The sequence below is a fragment of the Oncorhynchus kisutch genome, linkage group LG18 (genome assembly GCF_002021735.2).
Source record: "Oncorhynchus kisutch isolate 150728-3 linkage group LG18, Okis_V2, whole genome shotgun sequence".
Lineage (NCBI taxonomy): Eukaryota > Metazoa > Chordata > Actinopteri > Salmoniformes > Salmonidae > Oncorhynchus > Oncorhynchus kisutch.
In genome coordinates, this window is record NC_034191.2 from 57,087,214 (window position 1) to 57,106,644 (window position 19,431).

Below are 19,431 nucleotides of genomic sequence, written 5' to 3' on the forward strand. Positions count from 1 at the left end.
TAAATAAGGTGTTCCTAACTGACTTGCCTAGTTAAATAAAGGTTTAATAAAAAAATTTAAGAGCTCAGTGACTTTCAATGTGGCGCCATCATAGGATGCCACCTTACCAACAAGTCAGTTTGCCAAATTTCTGCCCTCTTAGAGCTGTCCCGGTCAACTGTAAGGGCTGTTACTGTGAAGTGGAAATGTCTGGGAGCAACAATGGCTCAGCCGCAAAGTGGTAGACCACACAAGCTCACAGAACGGAACCGCCATGTGCTAAAGCAGCTAGTGCGTAAAAATGGTCTGTCCTCGGTTGCAACACTCACTGCCAAGTTCCAAACTGCCTCTGGAAGCAACATCAGCACAATAACTGTTGGTCAGGAGCTTCATGAAGTGGGTTTCCATGGCCGAGCAGCCGAACACAACCCTAAAATCGCAATGCCAAGCGTCTGCTGTAGTGCTGACCACCATTGGACACTAGAGTGGTGGAAACGCGGTCTCTGGAGTGATGAATCACGCTTCACCATCTGGCGGGTTTGGCGGATGCCAGGAGAACTGTACCTGCCCGAATGCATAGTGCCAACTGTAACGTTTGGAGGAGGAATGGTGGTCTGGGACTGTTTTTCATGGTTCGGGCTAGGCGCCTTAGTTCCAGTGAAGGGAAATCTTAACGCTACAGCATACAATGATAGAGGATTCTGTACTGCCAACATTGTGGCAACAGTTTGGGGAAGGCCCTTTCCTGTTCCAGCATGACAATGTCCCTGTGCAGAAAGCAAGGTCCATGGAGAAATGGTTTGACGAGATAGGTGCGGAAGAACTTGACTGGCCTGCAGAGAGCCCTGACCTCAACCCCATTGAACACCTGTAGGATGAATTGGAACACCTACTGCGAGCCAGGCCTAATCGACCAACATCAGTGCCCGACCTCACAAATGCTCATGGCTGAATGGAAGCAAGTCCCCGCAGCAATGTTCCAACATCTAGTGGAAAGCTTTCCCAGAAGAGTGGAGGCTGTTATAGCAGCAAAGGGGGGACCAACTCCATATTAATGCCCATGATTTTGGAATGAGATGTTCGACGAGCAGGTTTCCACATACTTTTGGTCATGTACCTTGTCCAGCACTATGGACAGATTCAATAACACGAGACATGCATGGAACCATGGAAGATGTAGTGATCAGAACAGTGTAGTTTTGAATCTGCCAGAACAGTGTAGTTTTGAATCTGCCAGAACAGTGTAGTTTTGATTCTGTTAAATACATCGGTATGATTCACAGACTGCCTCTTTGCACTGAAACCAAAATACACATAGAAATATTTCTCCAAAGTGATAATAAAAAAAAAAAACTGAGGCATATCTTACATGCGAAGAGTTTATTTATGAATAATCTGCAATGTTATACAACACTAGCACACTCTGACTGTATGTATGCTCCTTTTTAATGATCATAACATGAATACAGACAAACATGTGGCTCCAAAAACAGAGTTCCCTTTTTACAATACTCAAAAAAATAACTTGCTTTCATTTTAAATACGTGGCATAACATTTTTGGAAATAAAATATGCATTATATGAAATATAACAGCTGCTTATTGGGTAGACTATAGTACCAAATGCGATTATATGCAAATACCTCTCTCTCCATAACACCTTCTTACGAATCACATGCAATAACAAAAAGAAAATGGATGCCTGTATGCACGTACAAAAAAAAGCTGTACAGACTTTGTATGAAAATAGAAAACATCACAGCAAGATATGCAACGATAGTATCTATGTTACAAATAGCTTGCAGTACAAAAGGTCTTTGAGAATGACCATTTAACGATAGTCCACCTGGAACCTAGCCTAGAGTTACAGGGCAAAGGGTTGGTAGTGTCAACCATAGAATTACAATGATTAGAAGTAGAATCATACTTAGAATTTCAATCATTCTAATTCTATGGTGTCAACATTATCCTGTGCTTGATATCAGGGCTACTGTATCACAAACTCAAAGCTCAAACTGACTTCCTGCTTACGCAACATCCATCCGTACCGCATAAATTCAATCCCGGGGTTAAGATAATAGCAGTATGTTTGTAGCAAGCGGGGAAAAATAACATATTGAAGTCTTTATACATGGAAACCTGTTTTGGTTCAGAATTAGACTTAGATCTTTCAACAAGTACTGGTTGATGACACACACGGCCTTACATATAGTCTAATGTGATATGCAAGCCAGTTATTTGAGCAACAACATAAAGGTGTATAACAATTACAATTAAATCCTTAGTGAAGAGCATGTAAACATATGAATTGCTATGCTTTGCCAGCTTACAAGGCGTTTGATATGTTGAATGTTTACATTTATCAGGTTAATGAATTAACATTTTATATATCAAAGATATAGTTTTGATTTCCATAACATACATTTAATTATTATTGCCAAAATAACACAAAATGGTCTTATCCATATACAATTAAGGATGAATTACAACATGTCCAGTTGAAATAAGAAAATGAGCTTAGCCATTAAAGTACACATACTGTATGTGTTAAACATTTGGTACGCCTCAAAATGGCAGCATATCCCCTATATCCCTCCAACTCAACTCTGGACCTTGAAGCCAGTTCCGCTGCATTTTTTCATTGTTCCCTTCTAATCAGGGACTGATTTACACCTCCCAGGTGGGTGCAATTAATAATTAGGTAGAACAGAAGAACAGCCGGCTGCTGACCTCATAGGGTAAGAGTTGAGTACCCCTGCCCTACATAGTCCACTCATTTTGACTAGGGTCAATAGGGCTCTGGTCAAAAAGCAGTGCACTGTGGCATAGGTTGCTATTTGGGACTCAGCCTACCACAGAAACAGAAGTGTGTACAAGGCACACTGAGATCCTTACATGTCTATCTATTGTTCCTTGCAAAAAAAAAGCACTTTGGAAAAAATGTGATATATTCACGTGATATCTCAAAAATTGATTTATGTGAGCAAATGAAACTGCACGGTTAAATATAAACCTCTTTTACATTTGAAAATATACTTAAAATATACTTCTTTTTTTGTACAGTATGAGGATTAACAAAAATAAATACATTTTGCGAAATGAAATGCAGCTGCGATTGCTGATGCTGAAAGAACAAAATCTGACCCCTGACACGGTCCTGACACGGTCCTGACACGGTCCTGACACGGTCCTGACACTAGAAATGAAAGGAAACGGTCCTCGCATTCACCCGAGGAACCCCTCCGACGGTGAACCACCAGCGACTCACAGACGGTTGACACAGGACCAGTGACGTTAGCTAACAGTGCCACCTCTGGTGCTCTCAGTACCAAATGGTAGAGATTTAACGCAACGATTTGTAATGAGATCAATGTCTTGGGCCCCATCTCAAATGTAGGTGTCTAGGGGGCAGTTTGGGATTGGGCCTTACAGGACACAGGCTCTCGGCTGCTCTCTCAAAGCAGCCGCAAGAGAAGCCCTGTGTAACAACAGTATTGCTCTGAGTGACACTTTTGTCAAACACCACAGTGTTTTATATCTAGCCTGATCCCAGATCTGTCTGTGCCGTCATTCCAACTGTCAAACCAATGACCATAGGTGGCAGGACAGCAAAAACAAATCCGGGACCAGGCTATTCTCAATCTGGTCCAGCCTCGTATTGAATTACATTCTCAGGCTCACGGCCAATAACAGAAAACAGGAAAGATGTATCCATTGGTAATAACATCTCAAGAGTATAGCTTTCAAAATCGGATTCTTCTTCGACATTTAAGTTCTCAACGCAGGTAAGAAAATATACAGTTCAGCAACAAACCTCACAAAAGTATGTTGGAATAAAACCTTAAACCTCTATAATGCTTATCTACATTTGGTGTGTGCATAAAGTAACACTGGTTATTTACATTTGGTGTGTGCATAAGTAACACTGATTGTAATGCGAGACGTTTGTCTTTTTGTGGATTCATCTCATAGTAACGGTTTGTGTTTGAAAAGCAGAAGCACTTCTTTACATTCATATTCCAACATCAGGCCTCTAGGAAGGAACCACAGTGCTGTTGTATTGGGATTTGTGAGACAGTTGATGACAGACATGCAATTCCAAGAAAACCCAGCTAACGTCCCAAATGGCACCCTATTTACTATACAGTGTACTACTTTTTACCAGAGCCCTAAGGGCCCTAGTCAAAAGTAGGACACTAATGACTGGAAGCGTCTGGAAGGAGAGGAGGATGGTGAAGAGGAGGAAGAGGAGGATAAGTAGAAGTATGTCCAGGTGGTTCTCTTGTTTGGCAGTCGAGAGGCCATTGGAGCACCAAGAGTCAGACAGACATTATAGACTGTTGCTGTTGCGTAAACAATGCTTGTACTGGTGAAAAGGGTGCACAGTGGTTGGAGGGGGGGGGGGGGGGGGGTAATGGGGTGAGATGAAGTTTGTGTCCTAATTCCCTATCTAGTGCACTACTTTTGGCCAGGGCCGATAGAGTTCTGGTCAAAAGAAGTGCACTATATAGGGAATAGGGTGCTATTTGGGAGACACACAAAGGCATTGACTGAAAAGTTTACGGACGGATGGGCGGACGGAGCGGTGACCAAAGCCAATTTCCCCCCAGATGTCCAAGGTATTGATAGAGGTCGAGGTTACACTCTCTCCACTCGACTAGGATCATAGGAGTCTGAGGAGTAAAAGAACGGACACCAATCACAATCCAGTCAGAGATTCACGATGATGATTCCATTAGCTAAAAGGTTCATTCATACACAGTAATGAGAACACAGGGAAATCCAAGTCTGGGTGCCAGTCTGTTTGTACAATCATGCCAACTCTTGGTCACTCATTGCAATGCCAATCTGGCAAGAACACAAACAGATCTGGGACCAGGCTAGGAAAATCCATCTTACTTAAAACAACTTGTTTCAGTGAGTCACAGTGGTCTCGGAGGACTCCCAGCTCACACACACACCCTTCCATCGACACCCGCTAAACCAACCCAATAAACAGTTCTATCATACAGCTGGAATAATCATTTCTGGAGTGGTTTTATGGCTGGGTTCTCCCACAGTTCTGCTATAAAAACACCTTATTGTCCACTTAGGTCAAACTGCCATTTAACCAGCCAGAGCAAAGGTTGCATCCCTACTAGTTCATCTGAGAATGTTCTTAGTGTGTTTTCCAGCAGTATTAGTCTTTAGAATGTATTAAAACCAAGTCTAAATGAAACTTCTATCACTCATATGCTAGGATAATAGCTCCCTCTTGTGGCACACATTCCAAAACAAATCTCCCTTCCACTAATGAACGAAGCTGAAGGAAAAGCACATCTTTCAAGATCAAACAAAATATATTTACCTGTGCCTATTGTACAATGACGCATTTAATGCACTTTGAACTGTAGTATGAAACGTGTTTTATAATGGTTCTTATTTAAGGCATGCATGTGTCAATGTTCCTACCGTACCCGAGAGCATCTCGCCGTCCTCTAGGGTGGGAGAGGAGCCACTGGAAGACACACTGAAGCTCAGGGGGAGGGTGATCTCCCTCTTGGCCACCGTGCCGCTACGAGGTTTAGGGATAGGCTTGGGGAGGAGAGGAGGTTTCATAGGTCTGGAGACCGGCTCTGGCCTAACCTCCTGTTGGACATCTGGTTTCTCACTCCTCTCCGCCTCCTGCCCCTCTCTTTTCTCATCTGGCTCTACCACCTCATCCTTCTCCACCTCCTGCCCCTCTATTTTCTCATCTGGCTCTACCACCTTATCCTTCTCCACCTCCTGCCCCTCTCTTGTCTTCTCCTCTCTTTTCGTCTTTGGCTCTTTCTCCTCATCCTTCTTCCCCTTGATTTGGACTTCCTCTTTCTCCTCCTCCTCCTGCACGACCTCTGGCTCATCTTCTAACTCTTCCCCCTCCGCCTTGGACTCCATCCTCAACTCCTCCATCTCCCCACTCTTTCTCTTCTCCTCTGCCTGCCTCATCCCTTCCCCTGGGTTTGCGTCGTTCTCTCGCTCTGCCTCTACCACTACCCCGGTCTCTTGTTCTGGTTCTGCCTCTCCTGAACTCCTGACACGGATGCAGGAGACGGAGAACGGCTCATCCATGTGGGCCATGCTCTCCGTGCAGCCAGGTGATATGGAGGAGGGGGACGAGGAGAGCCTGGGGGAGGCACCACCACTACCGTGTCCCTTCTTTCCTTGCCTCTCCCCACCCCCTCCCACACTCAGCACGCTGAGGGCCAGCTCCTCGTCTCGGGTCATGGGCAGAGACAGGGGCAGACTACTGGGAGGGAACTCCGGTAGCTCCAGCACCATGGAGGGGTGGCTCTGGCTCTCTCCACCTCCTCCAGAATGTCTGTCTTCATATACTGATAGGCTGTCATCCTTACTGGGTCCTCCTCCTTTCTCCTCTCCCAAGGTAACCACGGATACGTCTACCTCCATCACTTGTTCGTACTGTCTTCTCACATGCTTTGTCTCCGTGTCTCTGTCCGGACTGTGCTCCTGGGTTTCTTCTTTGTGTTGTCTCTGATTCTCTGTGTTGTCTCTACGCTCCTGCTCCTCCTCTTTCTGTTCAACCAGGCCCAGTGATTCCACAGCCTGTGCTCCTTCTGGATGGAGTTCTGGTGTCTCTCCCCCAGCCTTTGTGTCATATTGGTTCTGCTGCTCTCTGTAAGGGCTGTGCGCCTGCGTTTCACCTATGCCAGTCTCTCCTTCCTCCTCGCTCTCCTCCACCATCCCCTGCAGTGACTCCTCCTCTCTCTCCTGGACCCGGCTCTGCAGTGAATCCGGGGCTACGTCTATCCCCAGTATCCTGGCTGCTCTCTGCTCCATCGTCTCGTTCTCAGGGATCCCCTTGGCACACTTCACCTCATATAGATTACTCAGGTCCTCCGTGGGCCTGGTGTTCGCCTTCTCCTTGATCAGCAGGGTCTCCAGGTGTCGATCTGCCAACGTCGCCTCGTTACGCCAACTCAGAGGATCGGAGCTGACGCTGTATCTGTAGTCGCCATCCTTGAAGGCGATCGCTGCCTCCCGGGTCAGCCTGCCGGGTCGTGGTGACCCCCGCAACCCTTCACCTCTTGGCGACCTGCTGTTCTCACTCCGTGCCCTGCGGATGTTCAGATTGGGCGCATGGCCTCTGAATCTGGGTGGCACGACGGGCACATTATCCAGCTTTACCTTCCTCTCCTCTTCCACTACTTTAGTGGGGCCCAGCTCGTCCTTATTACTGCCCTCACGGATGTGCGCAATCTCAACCTGGCTGCTTTTGGCTAGAGATGGTTTCTCTCCGCTCTCCCATAATAGCTGTACGTTGTGACATAGTTCCTCGTGGTCTAACGATGTGAGCGGTTTGAATGTGGGGCCACAGTGCTGGTCCTGCTCTCCGAGACTCCCAGGGGCCTCAGTGTAGACGGTGAGCCCCACGTCCCTCAGTAGAGACTCCTTGGCGACGTCCTGCTCCTGCCTGTAGGTAAGCCTGGGGTCATAGGTTTCCTTGTGGTCACTCTGTTCATTGTGGAGTTTGTAGTCTCTGAAACCAGTTGGCACCAGGTCCTCTCTCAGTGGTCTGGGGATGCTGGTCCTGTTCTGGGGCTGGGGCCTGGAGAAGGCACTCCTCACCTCCCTATATTCTGGGTCTATAGAGGAACCAGGGCCCCAGCTGTCTAGTCTGGGCCTGATGGTAGGGACGTTGTTGTTGGGTTTGTTATTCAGGCGCTGGTCTGGAAGGCTAACTGTCTCCCGCTCAGAATCTAGAGGGGGAGGGGCTATGTCTTCTCCACTCAGCTCCATGATGTTCCTGTACACCTCGTCCAGGTCATCTATACACTGGTCCACACTGGGTCTCCTGGGCTGGACCTTCTGGTTCTTCTGGATCTGGTCTAGTTCTACACCTGCAGCCTTGTTGAAACACTCCAGCTCCTCGATGGCGTCCCACGGCCGCCGGCTCACCGGCTTCAGCAGGAACTGACCAAACGCCACCTGGCCCTGGCTGTTAGCGTTGACATCGTCTGGGGGTTTGGTAGTGGTGTTGGAGGTGGTGGTAGTAGCACCAGTCTTTCTGGATGTGGAGGTATGTTGGTCTCTCTCCTCCCCAGATCCAGAGGGTAGAGGCTGGGGTGCGAGTGATGGAAGTGACAGGGGCTGGGCCGGGCTGATACTGAGGCGGGAGAAGGCGCTGTTGCTGGACGGGTGGAGGTTCTTCTGGCCTTTCATGGGGTAGCCCACGCCGTAGGAGGCGGACACAGAGCTGCAGTCGGGTCCCATGCCGCTGTCTGTGGTTGTGTCTGAGGCCGGGTGGCCTGGCTCCTGACCCCCCTGTCCTCCAGGCTGACCTGTCCCCCCTGTACACCCAGGACCCTTCACGGGGGAGCTGGTCTGGGTTTCCTGGTTCCTGTACTGGTCCCCGGGCCAGGAGCCGGCATAGCACAGCTCCTTGTCAGCACTGGCCTGGAGTGACCAGGCGTCTACTATCTCCTTCCTCAGAGGACCCTTCCTGGTGCTTCTCATAGAACTGAAGCTGCTGGTGTGGGACGGGGGTTTGAGACCCATGTCTGATAACGACTTGCTACGGAGGCTTTGGCTGTTGTCTGATTGGACCACAGTGTTTTGGTTGTCTTCTGTGGCGAAGACGCTCACGATTGGCAGACTACTTGGCAGACTGTCAGGCATCTTCTCGTTATTGTTCTGGTCTGCTGTGGAGACTGAGTCTTTATTGGTTTGTTGTTGCTGCATGTGGATGGGGACAGACACCAGGCAGAATATGGTCTCACTGTGAGACTTCCTCTTAGAGTTTCTGTTGTTGTGGTCTACCCCCGAGTCTCCTGGAACTATCTTCTTCACCTGCGTGATGGTTGTTTCCGAGAATCCTTGGTCTGAGCTGGAGCTAAGAAGCACCGATGAAGCCGTGGCTGGGGGTTGGAAGGCAGAGAAACCACCTAGGTTGTTTTTGGGATTATACCTGTTACAGTTTTGGTCAGTTGCTGCTGGGAAGTTATCTAGTGAGTCAGTCTCTTTGTGCAAATCGCTGTGCTGCTGCTTCCACCGGTTATTCTTATTGTCATAGTCGCTAGAAGACTTCGGTGTTGTCGGACTGGCTGGATCTGACGTGCTGGCAAGTGTCGGCGGGGCCCCCGTGGAGGCGAGGGACAGGAAGGCACTGTCATCAGACGAGTGGTCTGACACGGTGACACTGGGAAGCTCAGAGGATGTGGAGTTACGGATGTGGCGAATGTTGTCGGGGTCCGTCATGGAGTTGCCTCCCCCGCCTAGAGACGAGCTTCCTCCCCCGGAATTTTGTCGGACACGTGGGTCGTGGACATACTGGATGCCAGGACCCAGGCCCGGCTGGTGCTGCTGCTCGCTGTAGCCAGGGTAGAGCTGCTTCCGGTGGGGCATGCTCCTCTCTCGGAGGGGCTCTCTCTGAGGCTCTGGCCAGGACCCTCCTCCACCGGTGTGTCTGCTACTGAACCAGGGGTCCGGGGTCCCACGCATCTGTTGCTGCTGGAACACCTGGTGGTACCTGATAATAACAAATGATAAAGTATTTAACATCTACATTGTGTATTACATTAATGTTCATTTGGTCATTTAGCAGATGGTTCTCTACAACAGAAAATGATCAAAGCGCTTCAAAAGCAAAGTAAACAAGTAATATTAAAAATCACAAGTAAGGCTACAACAAGTTGCTACAACAATTACCTGTAGTTCACTGGGACCTCTCCATAGCCCCTGTGACCTCCATGGCCCCCTCTCATAAGCGGAGCTCTCTTGGGGGGATACGATGGGGGAGGGATATAACCTGGAGGATCCGTGCCGGACCCTCCATCTTGTGAATAATAGTCCAGCCTGGGGTCACCCATCCTGGGGTGGGGGAGGGGGGTTCTGTCCCTGGCCTGGGGCTGTGGAGTTGATGCTGCTGCTGGTTCTCCTGACAGCGTCTCAGAACTCCCCCGGGTCTGCTGGTGCACCTCGTAGGACGGAGGCCGCAGGGGACGGCTGAACCGGGTCTTTGGTACCAGAGAGGCCTGGCTAAGCTGGCTGGCCATACTAGCCTGACTGGATGGTCTGCTGTCATTCTCAGACCACCTGTCCCTGTCCCCTGTCCCAGCCTGGTTGTGGTTATATCTGTTGTAAGGGTCGTGATGGGACCCTGGATGGCCGTTGACCTTCCTGTACACGTCCTGCCCAGACCCAACAGACCCAGACATGGCAACGTATTGCAGGCTGTCCGGCGGCAGCATTCGGGGCAGAGACTGGGACTTCCCTTTGTTCCTGGGCCCCATTACAACCACAGCGCCATCCGGTGTCCGGAGGTGGCGCTGCTGCAGTTGCTGCTGCTCCTGAGCCCGAGCCCAACTGTCGCCCTCGCTGTCCGAGAGCTGGCGGGCGAAGCTGACAACGGCGGGTCGCCACTCGTCCGTGCCCAGGCTCTGACACTTCCTCTCTACGGCAGCCGTCGTCCACTGCTGCAGCGCTGCCTCTCTCTGCTTGGAGCGGGACTGGGCCTGGGACTGGACTGCCCAACGCTGCCTCTCACGCTGCTGCCGCTGATCCTCTGGGGGCACCTAGATAGACAGAGGACAACAATGGAAAGCAGTCTTTGTATACGTCTCAAACGACAACCTAGTCCCTATGTAGTGCCATACCTTTGATCCAGGGCCTATGGGGAATAGGGTGCCATTTGGAACACGCATTATTGTGTCATCCTCAGTGGTTTTACTTATCATTACACTATGTCTTTTAAAAAGGTCAAATAAACTAATCACAGATTTAAATCACCTCCTGCCTCTGCGGCTGCTGCACCCCCTCTGATCTATAGCCTCCTCCTCGAGGTTCTCTGAAGTCAGCGTAATCCAGGAGAACACTGAAGTCCTGGCCTCTCCTCCTCCAGTAGGACACGTCTCGGTGGCCCCTGGACTCTGAATACACCCCTCTGGGCCCCTCACAGAACCTAGAACACAGAGAAGACAACACAGTATTAGAACCTAGAACACACAGAACACAGTATTAGAACACCGTATAAGAACCTAAAACACAAAGAACGCACACTATTAGAGACTAGAGCACTCATACAGTGCCGTCGGGAAGTGTTCAGACCTCTTGACCTTTTTCACATTGTTACTTTACAGCCTTATTTTAAAATGGATTAAATTGTTAACCCCCCTCATCAATCTACAGACTATACCCCATAATGTCAAAGCAAAAACAGGTTTTTAGAAATGTTTGCTAAATTATTAAAAATAAATAATAACTGAAAAATGACATTTACAGCATCGAGTCTTCTTGGGTATGAGGCTACAAGCTTGGCACACCTGTATTTGGGGAGTTTATACCATTCTTCTCTGCAGATCCTCTCAAGCTCTGTCAGGTTGGATGGGGTGCGTTGCTGCACAGCTATTTTCAGGTCTCTCCAGAGATGTTAGAGCAGGTTCAAGTCCGGGCTCTGGCTGGGCCACTCAAGGACATTCAGAGAAGCCAGAAGCTTGTCTGGAAGCCACTCCTGCATTGTCTTGCCTGTGTGCTTAAGGTCCTGTTTGAAAGTGAACCTTCGCCCCAGTCTGAGGTCCTGAGCAGATTTTCATCAAGGAGCTCTCTGTACTTTGCTCCGTTCATCTTTGCCTTGACCCTGACTAGTCTCCCAGTCCATGCTGCTGAAAAACATCCCGACAGCATGATGCTGCCACCACCATGCTTCACCGTAGGGATGGTGCCAGGTTTCCTCCAGATGTGACGCTTGGCATTCAGACCAAAGAGTTCAATCTTGGTTTTATCAGATCAGAGAATCTTGTTTCTCATGGTCTGAGAGTCCTTTAGGTGCCATTTGGCAAACTCCAAGGGGGCTATCATGTGGCTTTTACTGAGGAGCACTGTCTGTCTGCCCACTCTACCATCAAAGTCTGATTGATTGGTGGAGAGCTGCAGAGATGGTTGTCCTTCTGGAAGGTTCTCCCATCTCTACAGAGGAACTCTAGAGCTCTGTCAGAGTGACCATAAGGTTCTTGGCCTTTCTCCCCAGATTGCTCAGTTTGGCCGGGCGGCCAGCTCTAGGAAGAGTCTTCCATTTAAGAATGATGGAGGCCACTGTGTTCTTGGGGACCGTCAATGCTGCAGAAATGTTTTGGTACCCTTCCCCAGATCTGTGCCTCCGGCACAATCCTGTTTCGGAGCTCTACGGACAATTCCTTCGAGCACATGGCTTGATTTTTGCTCAGACTTGCACTGTCAACTGTGGGATCTTATATTAGACAGGTGTGTGCCTCTCCAAATCATGTCCAATCAATTGAATTTACCACAGATGGACTCCAATCAAGTTGTAGAAACATCTCAAGGATGATCAATGGAAACAGGATGCACCGGAGCTTAATTGCGAGTTTCATAGCAAAGGGTCTGAATACTTATGTACAAAATATGGAAAAAGTCAAGGGGTCTGAATACTTTCCGAAGGCACCAGTATTAGAATGTAGAACACAAAGAACAGTATTAGAACCTAGAATACACAGAGTATAAGAACCCAGAACACATAGAACACACTATTAGAATACACAGTAGTTGAACTTAGAACACACAGTAATAGAACACACAGAAATAGAACCTAGAAACCTAGAACACACACAGGACACATCAGGAATAATTCTACAGCAAGATGTCATTGAGGCCCTCTTCCACTGGAGGGAGTCAGAACACTACTGGTAGAGGAATAGAGACATCAGTGGTCTGTCTCTCCCCATCTCTAAAGGCTAATGTAGAATGGAAGAGTTGCTGCTGTGTGACCATTAGAGATACACACGCATAATGCAAGCCAACTCCCAGTCTCTGGATAGGACATAGGCCTAGTTACAGCTATTTCTGGATATTCCTACTGTACATGCAAACAAACATGACATGTGTGCACACTACGGTCTGAGAGAAGCTGATTCTCCATGCTTTTTTCATGTTCTGTCAGGGTAGTCAGCCGTGAGAATTAAGTTCCACTGCATCCCATATCTTATATTACAGCCTACTTAGTCAATAGTAAGTGGATAGCATCTGCACCTCCTAGTGGAAAGATGAGGTATATTCCATATTTACCTTCAACAACTAAGCTAAAAACACCCCAGCAACAACCATTGTAAAAAGTGTCACGTATATGATTTTAATGCTTACATTTTCTAATCAAATGCACGGTTTGCACTTGAGGCAAGGTTAGGCTATGCAGGTTGAATTATATATGCCTAATATAATCAATGTTACCATTGTGTAATATTCAAGGTCAAATCCCTGTTCTATGAGCAAATATGAAAAACAACAAATATAAAAATGTATACATAAAAATAAATCTACATCTACTGAAATAGTATATAATTGAGTGTCATTGAGTACTGATATCATAGAATTACATAGAGAATGAATTAATCTACAGAGCTATACAATACACAAACCTCCAGCACTGCTACTGGAACTAGGCTACTCAAGCTGAAAGGACAGACGAAAGAATGAGTGTCTCTGTAAAAATCCTACATTTTAACACCAAGGGACATTCCCCCGGAAAGGTTGCCATTGCATAACACCTTAACTGAACTAAGAATAGCAGGCAGCATCTCTTCTCCATATTTAAATGCTGTGTGCATTATTAATGTTGAATGTGTTATATAAGGAATGTTCTATGTGAAGCGATGGAGAGAGGGGCTATCGATAGCCTACTACTGATCGGGGTTTTAAAACAGGCAGACGTCCCTATCTGTCTCCATGCGTCCCAAATGGCATCCTATTCCCTATATGGGTCATTCTACAGAAGTGGTGCAAATTGGGGGTTGGAAAAACATGAACATTTGTAATGCTGTTTTTCCCAAACTTTCAGCACATGTCTTTCAACATATGTCAGGTAGACATACAGTTGAAGTCGGAAGTTTACATACACCTTAGCCAAATACATTTAAGTTTTTCACAATTCCTGACATTTAATCCTGGTAAAAAAAAAGTCCCTGTTTTAGGTCAGTTAGGATCACCACCTTATTTTAAGAATGTGAAATGTCAGAATAATAGTAGAGAATTATTTATTTAAACTTTTATTTCTTTCATCACATTCCCAATGGGTCAGAAGTTTACATACACTCAGTTAGTATTTGGTAGCATTGCCTTTAAATTGTTTAACTTGGGTCAAACGTTTTGGGTAGCCTTCCACAAGCTTCCCACAATAAGTTGGGTGAATTTTGGCCCATTCCTCCTGACAGAGCTGTCAGGTTTGTAGGCCTTCTTGCTCGAACACACTTTTCAGTTCTGCCCACAAATTTGCTATAGGATTGAGGTCAGGACTTTGTGATGGACACTCCAATACCTTGACTTCGTTGTCCTTAAGCCATTTTACCACAACTTTGGAAGTATGCTTGGGGTCATTGTCCATTTGGAAGACCCGTTTGGGAATAAGCTTTAACTTCCTGACTGATGTCTTGAGATGTTGCTTCAATATATCCACATCATTTTCCTTTCTCGTGATGCCATCTATTTTGTGAAGTGCACGAGTCCCTCCTGCAGTAAAGCATCCCCACAACATGATGCTGCCACCCCCGTGCTTTATGGTTGGGATGGTGTTCTTCGGCTTGCAAGCCGCACCCTATTTGCTCCAAACATAACAATGGTAATTATGGCCAAACAGTTCTATTTTTGTATCAGACCAGAGTACGATCTTTGTCCCTATGTGCAGTTTCAAACCGTAGTCTGGCTTGTTTATGGCGGTTTCGGAGCAGTGGCTTCTTCCTTGCTGAGCGGCCTTGCAGGTTATGTCGATATAGGACTTGTTTTACTGTGGATATAGATACTTTTGTACCCGTTTCCTCCAGCATCTTCACAAGGTCCTTTGCTGTTGTTCTGGGATTTATTGGCACTTTTTGCACCAAGGTACGTTCATCTCTAGGAGACAGAAAGCGTCTCCTTCCTGAGCGGAATGACGGCAGCGTGGTCCCATGGTGTTTATACTTGCGTACTATTGTTTGTACAGACGAACATGGTACCTTCAGGTGTTTGGAACTTGCTCCCAAGGATGAACCAAACTTGTGTTTTTTTCCTGATGTCATGGCTGATTTCTTTAGATTTTCCCATGATGTCAAGCAAAGAGGCATTGAGTTTGAAGGTAGGCCTTGAAATACGTCCACAGGTAAACCTCCAATTGATTCAAATTATGTCAATTAGCCTATCAGAAGCTTCTAAAGCCATGACATCATTTTCTGGAATTTTCCAAGCTGTTTAAAGGCAGTCAACTTAGTGCATGTAAACTTCTGACCCACTGGGATTGTGATACAGTGAATTATAATTATAAAATGACTTGTGTCCTGCACAAAGTCGATGTCCTAACCGACTTGCCAAAACTATAGTTTGTTAACAAGAAATGTGTGGAGTGGTTGTAAAACGAGTTAATGACTCCAACCTAAGTGTATGTAACCCTCCGACTGTACATACTATTCACACACATTTGTTTGCATTGCATATTTGAAATACTTAGCTCAATTCCTTACCATCCCATAAAATTGGCCAGGTCCAAAACATACTGATAATGTTTCAGTAAAGGGAGAATCATGCACAGCATTGATCCTTTTGATCAACCTTCTATGACAGATACATTTTAGAAATTGTATTTGCATACCAAAATAACAAAATGGTAAAAACATGATTTAACCTGATTTTCTAAACCTTCAAATTGAAATTTAGAGAAATATCTCTATTGTTCTCTGTAAAATGTTCAATGTTGATTGTATATATTTGAAACTTGTTGATTGATTGATTTACTTATGCATCTAATTAAATATGTTGTTGGATGCTTAAATTGTCAATTTACCTATCTTTATTTTGGAAAAATAACATCCGTTTCGGTGTAAATCATACAGATAAATGGAGGACTCATTTTAGTATAGATATTGCCATTCAGGGCTTCCACCATTTAAAAGTAAGCTGGGTGGGGATTCCTATGTGTTGGGAGTGATCAGATCAGCCAATGATCAGAGAGCATTGTCTTCTTCAAATTGGGTCGCGTATGGTTTGTAAACCAAAGACTAAGGTAATATCCTAGAGCCAAGACCAAGAATCCATGGGCCCTTTCTTCAATTGTAAGAAACTCAAGTAAACTTGAGTAAAGTACAGTACAATAGATTACAGTACAGTAAGGTACAGTACAATGTGGCACATTATAGACATCTTTGTTTATTTTTTTGTGGGAGGTGTTTTACCCCCTTTTTCTCCCCAATTTTCAATCTTGTCTCATCGCTGCAACTCCCCAAAGGGATTGGTAGAAGCAACGGTGGAGTCATGCGTCCTCCGAAACATGACCCGCCTAACTGCGCTCCTTAACAACCGCCAGCTTCACCCGGAAGCCAGCCGCACCAATGTGTAGGAGGAAACACTGTTCAACTGGCAACCAGGGTCACCCCGCAGACTCCCGGCCCGCCACAAAGAGTGGCTAGAGCGCGATGAGCCAAGTAAAGCCCCACCAGCCAAACCCTCCGTTAATCCGGACGACGCTGGGCCAATTGTGTGCCGTCCTATGGGACTCCCGGCCACGGCCGGTTGTGGCACAGCCCAGAAATGAACCCGGGTCTGTAGTAACACTTCTAGCACTGCGCCACTCGGGAGGGATGTTTTGACCAAATAGATGTAAATGTTTGGGCTCTTGGAGGGTTGGAGCCCCCCTGCTGGCTATGAAACTTAATACACTACACTTTTTCCTGAAGTCTGCACTTGTCCACTACCCACATGGTGGTCCTCTGTAGCTCAGTTGGTAGAGCATGGCGCATGCAACTTTATAATGGAGATAGCCTCAATGGCACGGTCTGTGCTGTCACAGACACCATAATGGCACAGATACAAAGATGAGACCTCTATATATCTCTATGGTGTCAATTGTTACGGCTGGGACAATTTTGGTCTGGACACAAGTAACATATGGCTGGCTATCTTTCATTTGGACAGATGTACATCCCAGCAAATATACAGTGGGGCAAAAAAGTATTTAGTCAGCCACCAATTGTGCAAGTTCTCCCACTTAAAAAGATGAGAGAGGCCTGTAATTTTCATCATAGGTACACTTCAACTATGACAGACCTAGTGAATGACCTGCAGAGAGCTGGAACCAAAGTAACAAAGCCTACCATCAGTAACACACTGATACGCCGCCAGGGACTCAAATCCTGCAGTGCCAGACGTGTCCCTCTGCTTAAGCCAGTACATGTCCAGGCCCGTCGGAAGTTTGCTAAAGAGCATTTGGATTATCCAGAAGAAGATTGGGAGAATGTCATATGGTCAGATGAAACAAAAATATAATTTTTGGGTAAAAACTAAACTCGTCGTGTTTGGAGGACAAAGAATGCCGAGTTGCATCCAAAGAACACCATACCTACTGTGAAGCATAGGGGTGGAAACATCATGCTTTGGGGCTGTTTTTCTGCAAAGGGACCAGGATGACTGATCCGTGTAAAGGAAAGAATGAATGGGGCCATGTATCGTGAGATTTTGAGTGAAAACCTTCCATCAGCAAGGGCATTGAAGATGAAACGTGGCTGGGTCTTTCAGCATGACAATGATCCCAAACACACCGCCCGGTCAACGAAGTGGCTTCATAAGAAGCATTTAAAGGTCCTGGAGTGGCCTAGCCAGTCTCCAGATCTCAACCCCATAGAAAATATTTGGAGGGATCTCAAAGTCTGTGTTGCCCAGCAACAGCCCCAAAACATCACTGCTCTAGAGGAGATCTGCATGGAATGGGCCAAAATACCAGCAACAGTGTGTGAAAACCTTGTGAAGACTTACAGAAAACATTTGAGCTCTGTCATTGCCAACAAAGGGTATATAACAAAGTATTAAGATAAACTTTTGTTATTGACCAAATACTTATTTTCCACCATAATTTGCTAATAAATTAATTAAAAATCCTATAATGTGATTTTCTGGATTTTTTTAATCGCAATTTGTCTGTCATAGTTGAAGTGTACCTATGATGAAGATTACAGGCCTCTCTCATCTGTTTAAGTGGGAGAACTTGCACAATTGGTGGCTGACTAAATACTTTTTTGCCCCACAGTATTAGTCCCAAATCCTACTTTACATATTTCTTGATATATTAGATGTTCGGTAGTGACACTTCTTAAAAATACATGAAGATTTACCAACTTGCTTACTCATTTTTCCCAAAATATCTGCAGGCTACTCACCATGTGGCTATTCTGGAGAGGGGTGCAATCCCATCACCTGGTGTTAGGTGTAGGGGTATGGCTTAAGGTACATTAATGCTACAGTCTTTTAATGTGCGTGTTACGGTGGGACAGCATTTTTTAGAGAGATTTTTTACAAAATATATCAATATTTTTTAAATGTAATAATAGAAGAACTGAAGGCTAGTGGTTAGAGAGTTGGGCCAGTAACCGAAAGGTTGGTGGATCAAATCCCCGAGCTGCCAAGGTCAAAATCTGTCGTTCTGCCCCTGAACAAGGCAGTTAACCCACTCTTCCTAGGCCGTCATTGTAAATAAGAATTTGTTCTTAACTGACTTGCCTAGTTAAATAAAGGTAAAATAAAAAATTGTGCACTTCCTTAGTGCACTATAAAGGAATAGAGTGCAATTTGGGATGTAAAATCTGTCTGCAGAACTGGGCATGCTCAGACGGATGTTGGCGCTGGGGTCTATCATCAGCAGTAGTAGCAGTCTGTTTACAACACAACTGTCCCATGTGGCAGATTAAGACTCCAGAACACATTACCCCAACTCCCTGTCTACTGGCTTTATCGGAAAGGGAGGGAGGGAAAGATAAAAAGAAAGGGAGAAATAGAGAGGTGAGAGAGAGAGGGAGAGAATCTGTGGTGCAGCATCCCAATGCAGAACTCCTATACTGACTGACTCCACCTTTGCATGACTATGTGCCAAACAAGATTCCTGCAACAGACCAACTATATGATTAACAACATGCAAGCGAGAGATGTCAAGATTGCATGCAATGATTATAAAAAAAATGGAAAACAACACTAGCATTCCAAAAGATTAAGTAGACGGACTCACCCGCTATCTGTCGTGAGAGAATCGCCCAAGGAGTGGGTGTCACCTTGGTTACCGCTGTCGGCTTCCCTCCTCTGTGGTTGGCTGTTCCTGTCCCTCCATGCATTGTCAGTGTGACTCGAGGAGTAGCTTTTGGTTGGGGCTGGTGGCTGGGGCTTCCTGCAGTTATTGTTGCCGTACACATATACCCCCGGAGCAGAGTCTATCTCATACCCGTTCACCGTGCCGTGACCACCACCAGACCGGCTCTCTAAGATCTCCTGGCGACAGGAGGAAGGGTCGCCGTAACGCTTGTTATCGTAGGAGGACGGGGGGGTGGGGGAGACTGTAGTGGGGGCGGTAGAGGTGTTTTGGGGCAGCTTGTATCCATGAGAGATAAGTAGGTCCTCCACGCTGTACATGGTCGCATTTGTTTTGCTGGTGTTGTTTTTGAAAGAGGGGCGGGCGGGGGGA

The 19,431-nt window shown here is 46.4% G+C and overlaps 1 protein-coding gene across 1 annotated transcript; it reads right to left on the bottom strand.

The window, feature by feature from the left end:
- Nucleotides 1-1,344: 1,344 nt before the first annotated feature.
- Nucleotides 1,345-19,413, bottom strand: jcada (junctional cadherin 5 associated a). Its single transcript, XM_020507380.2, has 5 exons — nt 18,982-19,413; nt 10,746-10,917; nt 9,666-10,531; nt 5,435-9,486; nt 1,345-4,651 (listed from the first exon to the last, which is right to left on the bottom strand). Exons 1-5 carry the CDS (start codon nt 19,377-19,379, stop codon nt 4,617-4,619), a joined length of 5,523 nt encoding a protein of 1,840 aa, XP_020362969.1. The 5' UTR covers nt 19,380-19,413; the 3' UTR covers nt 1,345-4,616.
- Between the last annotated feature and the right edge of the window lie 18 nt (nt 19,414-19,431).

Coding starts and splice junctions, on each gene's coding strand:
- jcada (XM_020507380.2), bottom strand. CDS start 19,379: ATGTACAGCGTGGAGGACCTACTTATCTCTCATGGATACAAGCTGCCC. Junction 10,532..10,745: donor AGCAGCCGCAGAGGCAGGAG/GTGATTTAAATC, acceptor CTGTCTATCTAG/GTGCCCCCAGAGGATCAGCG. Junction 9,487..9,665: donor GAGGTCCCAGTGAACTACAG/GTAATTGTTGTA, acceptor TGTTATTATCAG/GTACCACCAGGTGTTCCAGC.